This window comes from Struthio camelus, chromosome 3 (genome assembly GCF_040807025.1).
Source record: "Struthio camelus isolate bStrCam1 chromosome 3, bStrCam1.hap1, whole genome shotgun sequence".
Lineage (NCBI taxonomy): Eukaryota > Metazoa > Chordata > Aves > Struthioniformes > Struthionidae > Struthio > Struthio camelus.
Genome location: NC_090944.1, coordinates 117,933,199 through 117,938,649, shown reverse-complemented (window position 1 = coordinate 117,938,649; position 5,451 = coordinate 117,933,199). Strand labels below are relative to the sequence as shown.

At 58.6% G+C, this 5,451-nt stretch overlaps 1 protein-coding gene across 1 annotated transcript; it reads right to left on the bottom strand.

Annotated features, from left to right (window-relative positions):
- Positions 1-347: 347 nt before the first annotated feature.
- Positions 348-4,317, bottom strand: HLX (H2.0 like homeobox). Its single transcript, XM_068939904.1, has 4 exons — positions 3,712-4,317; positions 2,895-3,074; positions 2,200-2,384; positions 348-1,245 (listed from the first exon to the last, which is right to left on the bottom strand). Exons 1-4 carry the CDS (start codon positions 4,271-4,273, stop codon positions 904-906), a joined length of 1,269 nt encoding a protein of 422 aa, XP_068796005.1. The 5' UTR covers positions 4,274-4,317; the 3' UTR covers positions 348-903.
- Between the last annotated feature and the right edge of the window lie 1,134 nt (positions 4,318-5,451).

Sequence of the window (5,451 nt, the reverse complement as noted above, 5' to 3'; positions counted from 1 at the left end):
AAAACAAAAATAAAAAGGCATCCCCCCTCCCTCCCCCCGAAGAATATATATATATATATATATACACAACACATATATATATATATATATACATATATATATATACACATATATACGCACATTTGGCTCTACAAATGTAATTGGCAGCTTTCTTCCCGAGGCACAATTTTGCACAGTCAAATCCGGATTCTTGTCATCGGCTCCATTTAGAAAAGAAAGGGAAAAAAGGAGAAGGCTGTGCCGGGAGTCTTTCAAGGCGAGGAGCAGACAGTGCCTGCCTTTGAGCGGGGCGTAGGAAGCTGGGTCAGCTTCACCAGCCCTCTCCCCTGGTCAACAGACTGACGTGGTTACAAACCATAGCAAACATTTTATTTACAGGATATATATATATATATATATTTATATATTTTGTCAGTGCAGTATTTCTTGGCCGGATTATTCAAAGCAACACGTTGCAACCAATGAGGATGTTGGCAAAATACTTCACATTGTAAATTGTCTGAGAGCGGGGAGAGGGATTTCAGAGCACATTCTCGAAGTCCCTCGCTCGGACTTTCCTGGACAGGGCAAAGGGGTGGGGGAGGGAGAATAAAATTAAAAGAAAAAAAAAAGAAAAAAGAAAAGAAAAAGAGAAATGCCGCTCTCCAGCCGAGCAGCGCGGAGGGAGAGGCGGCCGGGCAGCGCTGCCGCCGGCTTCATGCACAACCGTCGTGGGCTGGAGCTCCCCGCACCGCCCGAGTCCCCCAGCCCTCGCCGCCGGGCCGGGCCGGGCGCTGGCAGCGGGAGAGAAGGGGGGTCTTGCTGTGCCCCCGCCCCGCCGCCGCCTGGAGCCCGGTGGCAGCTCAGAGGAAGGGATATAAATTAGCGCGGAGGTGGCGGGCGGTGGCGCCGCGGCCGCCCCGTCTATAGGCCGCTCCGCGGGGCGGGCGGCGGCTCGGGGCTGGCGGCGGGCGGCGGCGGGGAGGGGAGGCCGGGGCTGCCGGAGGTCTTGATGACACCGCTTTGGGGCAGGCTCTGCTCGGTGCCCTCAGTCCTTTCCGTGTCGCTGGGGGCCATGTCGAGCGAGTCCGCGTCGCTGCTGTCGCTGTCGCCTTCCGAGCGGCTGGGGCTGCGCTCGGGCTCTCCGGGGGCGGCGGGCGGCGCGCCGGCCCGCTCGGCCGCCGGCTCCTTGTCCTTGTCCTTCTGGGCCTGCGCCTCCTTGGAGTGCCGCCACTTCATGCGCCGGTTCTGGAACCACACCTTCACCTGCGGCACCGCACAGCGTCAGCGCCGGGCCGGGCCGCGCCGAACCGAGCCGCCCCGCGCCGCGCCCGCCGCCGCGCCCCGCTCCGCCCGCCCGCGCTGCGGGGGCTCGCGCGCGCCCTGCCGCCGGGGCTGCCCGGGGGGGGGCAGGAAGGGGGGCTAAGCAGGGCCCTGGTCTCTCCAGGAAGCGCTTCCAAGCAGGCAGCGCGGGGATAAAAGGAGGCACCATCCTCATCTTCCTCTGCCCCCACCCTTACTCGAGTAAATTTTTTTTCCCCCTTCTTCTTCGCGTGTTTAAATACGACAGGGTTTTATGTGTTTTTTTTTTTTCTCTTCTCCTTTTTTTTCTCCTTTCTACTTCTTCTTCCAGGAAACCAAATCTTGCTCAAGAAACCACAGCGTTATACAATTCTGCGCGCTGTGGGCCGTCAATAGTGGAATCATTACAGAGTGGCGTTTAATGATTCCGTTTGAAGAGAAGTTTTCACTTCCCTAGAACTAGGGATTTCACAATGCAAGGAGAGATTTTTTTAAAAAAAAGGACATTAAAAATAGTGTGTTTGTTTCTACTTCCTTTGACCTAAACTGCCTCCTACAGTGAGTTGCACTTCAGTAAAGTGCATTTTGATTATCTCTTCTGGCCCTGTTTGCCTCCTTGCTTGTCGTTGTCAGTGTTTGCCAAAACAAACGCGAAGAGTCCATGGAAGAAATCTTCGCATTAGGACCGGGCAGTTAATCCTGCTATAAAATGCTAGCGTGTGACCATACAGGACCACACAAAAAGACGTTTAATGTGGGAGTCCAGGTAACCCCGCCAGGCCGAGATCCTGCTTCTAAATGAATCCCACAAAAGATTAAGGAAGGGAAAACAATTTTCAAAAAGCCCCTAATATTCGCCTAAACAAAACTGGAAGTAAGAGAGGGGGCACATAAAAAAAAAAAAAAGGTCATTCTTACTTGAGCATCTGTCAGCCCCAGCATTGCCGCGAGTTGCTTTCTGTCCGGTTTGGTAACGTATTTCTGGATTTCGAACCGCTTTTCTAAACCTTTCCTCTGCAGGTTGGAAAAAACAGCCCTGGACCAGGAGCGCTTCCTCTTGTACGTCTGAGGCAGCGTGTCCTTAGTTAAAACTGCATACGGACCTGGCGTTTGGGAGAGAGAGACAGAGAAAGAGGGAGACAGGGAAACTGTGTTATTAATATCGAAGCCTGAAAAGAAGTATTAAATCCGTTCAAAATAACAGCTCGACTGCGGTGTGCAGGGAAGGCCCAAGCAAGTGTCGCCCTGCCTACCGACTAGGTATAATTTCTGTCAGTGTGTGTTTCCTCAGACAAGGATGGCATGTTTTTCTAACTCGGATATTTTCCTTTCCCCCCTCCCCGCCCTTTCTCTCTCGTCCCAGGTATTATTTTTACTAGCTCGGATGATCTAGTTCAGGCTGCTAGACAGATCTTCCTCCCCCCCCATGCTTTCGCGCAGGACGAGACGTCCAAAATCTGAGCCTCGCTAGAAAAAGACGCCCTGGCTTCTCAAAAGCATCCGCCAAGTCCCTTTGAGCAGAGGGAGCCTGCGGCCCTGGGTGCGCGCTCCGGAGCCGGCCGGGTGGCCCGGCCTGCCCTGAGCGCGGGGGGATCGGAGGGGAGGGTATGTACCTGGAAAAGTGTCTTGAAACTGGTGCTGAACTGAGCTCCTTGGGTTTGTGTTTAAGGGACCCAGAATAGTAGAGGCCTCGTTAATGGGATCTAGAGACGCGAAGAACTGGCTGGCGGAAGGCTGCAAGTTGGGGAGATGAACCCCAGTTTGGCGGCTGGTAGTTAATAAGGAGGTCAGATCTGTGAGCACAGGAACAAGGAGAGCTCTGTTACACCGCAGTCGAAATCTACGCGCCGGGACGCTTCTAGCGGACGGGTCGGGGCTCCCCTGCGGCCTGGGGGCGACGGGGCGGCCGTGTGCCGGCCCGGGCGGGCTGAGGAGCCTCCGCCGAAGGGACATGGCAGGGACGGGCAAGGCCCGGGGCTCGCCCTAATGGCTCTGCTCGGGAGATGCGGCGTAGCCCCGGGACTCAGAGATCTTCCGACTTATTTACCCCCTTTGTCAGGATGTTTACACGCTGCGGGAGAAGATTGATTGCAGCAAAAGCCTTTAAAACGGGCTCTACCATCTGAGGGAAAACCTTCGTCCGGTTTGGGAATCTGAGATCGTTTGATTTGCTATTTTTACGCTATCGCTATTTTTTAAAGCGGTGCAATCCTAATCACAGGCTGCTACAGCGCGCGGGACCGGCGGTTATTTTAGTGAACGCTATTAAAAAAGCACATTTATAACGTTTACGCCTTTCTTGGCTACTTCAAAAAGTTTTAAAAATACCGGTATCTACAGATTAAAAAAAAAAAAAAGAAGAAGAAGAAGAAGAAGAAGCAGCAGCAACAAGAACGCTAGCATGGAAAGCGGACAAGCCAATTTCTCTACCTCTCAGCGTGTTGCCTTCCTTCACTTTGGGGTCAAACTCCGCCGACAAAATGCGGTCGATCCCGAATTTCAGGTCCTTGCTGGAGGGCGCCGGCGCCGAGCCGTGCGTGTGGCTCCCGGGGCCGCGGGCGGGGGGCGGCGCGCCGCCGCCGCCGCCGCCGGCCGCCGCTCCGGGGGAGCGGTGCTGCGGGGGGCGGTGGTGGGGGTGGTAGGCGGCCGAGAGCGGCGAGAGGCGCGGCGGGAAGGCGGCGGGGGCGTCGGGGGCCACCACGGGCGTGGGGCGCAGCGGCGAGGCGGCGGCGTGGAAGGGCCCGGCGTGGTGCACGGCGCCCAGCGCCGGTGGCAGCCCGGCCCCGGGGCCGCCGGGCAGGCTCTCGGCGGGGCCGCCGGCCGCTTCGCCGCCGGCGTGCAGGATGTCGGCGATGCAGAAGGACGGCTTCTTCGCCACGCCGTGCTCCAGCGGGAAGCAGCCGCCGGCGCCCGGCCCCGCCGCCGAGCAGTACGCCGCTGACCAGAGGCTGAAGTTGGAGGCGTAGAAAGGGGCCAGCCCGGCGGTGTACATCCTGTCGCCGGCTCCCGCCGGCCGCGGACGGCGGGGCGCCGCGCTCGGCTCTGCCCGCGGCGGCGGGGCGGGGGCCGGGCGCCGGCGGCGGGACGCGCCGCTCCGCAGCTCAGCTCCCCGGAGCGCGGCGCGGGGCTGCCCGCTGCCCTGCGCGCATGGGGAGGGACGGCGGGGCGGGGAGGCGCCGGCAGCTGGCAGCGCGCTCGCCGGAGGGGCAGGGGGAAAACAAAAAGAGGGGGGAAAAAAAGAAAGAAAAAAAAAACCAGCCAAGACCCACGGCGAGAGGGAGAGAGCGAGCGGGCCAGCGAGCGCGGGAGAGGAGCGGTGCAAACAAAACAAAACAAAACCCCTTCCTCGCACTGGGGAAAAAATCCACCCCTCCCCAAACTTTCTCTGGCAGCGACTCCCGGCCCCGGCGCAGCCCTCGCTCCCACCGCCCCTTGGCCCGCCCGCGCCCAATCCGCGCTCCGCGGGGCCGGGCCGCCCCGCCCGCCGCCCCGCCCCGCTCCGCGCCGCCCTGCACCGCCCCGCGCCGCGCCGCGCCGCGCCGTGCGGGACAAGTGCGGAGCTCTCGGCCCGGCCCGGCCCGGCCCGGCCCGGCCTGACGCGCGAGGTGTGCCCGGCGGCGCGGCTGCTCTCGGGAGCGGGCTGTCGCCTCGCCGCCGCGCTTCCCTCCCGAGCACTTTTCCAGGAGAAGGAGCTAGACTTCTTCGGAGGCAGCGCTGGCTGCGCGCACACGCACACGCCGGCTCCTTCAAATCCGCACTACGCGGCCGCCCAAGCACCGCCGGCTCTGGGGGGAAAATCACACAGGCACCGCAGCTCCCTTTCGTTTGCTGCTGGGATTTCAAAATGTTTGAGCGAAACATGCAGGAAAACCTTTCCCAATGAGAGCCAGATCCGTCTCCTGAAAATTGGTCCCAAAGAAATACGTTTCCTTCCCAGATAAATGAGCTCTGGCCAGTCTGTAACAAAATGAGTATCTAGTAATGCACGCAACATACGCATTTATGTGAGTTCTCAGCTATTCTGGGCCCACGCACATTGAATGCTGTATTAGCAGTGGCTAATTAATTGCATCCTGGAGACAATGACATTTTGTAGATTCTGACTATGTTCTTCAGCCAAGCGTCTACATACATTTGCACAGAAAATTTACCTGAAAACGCTGGTTCTTA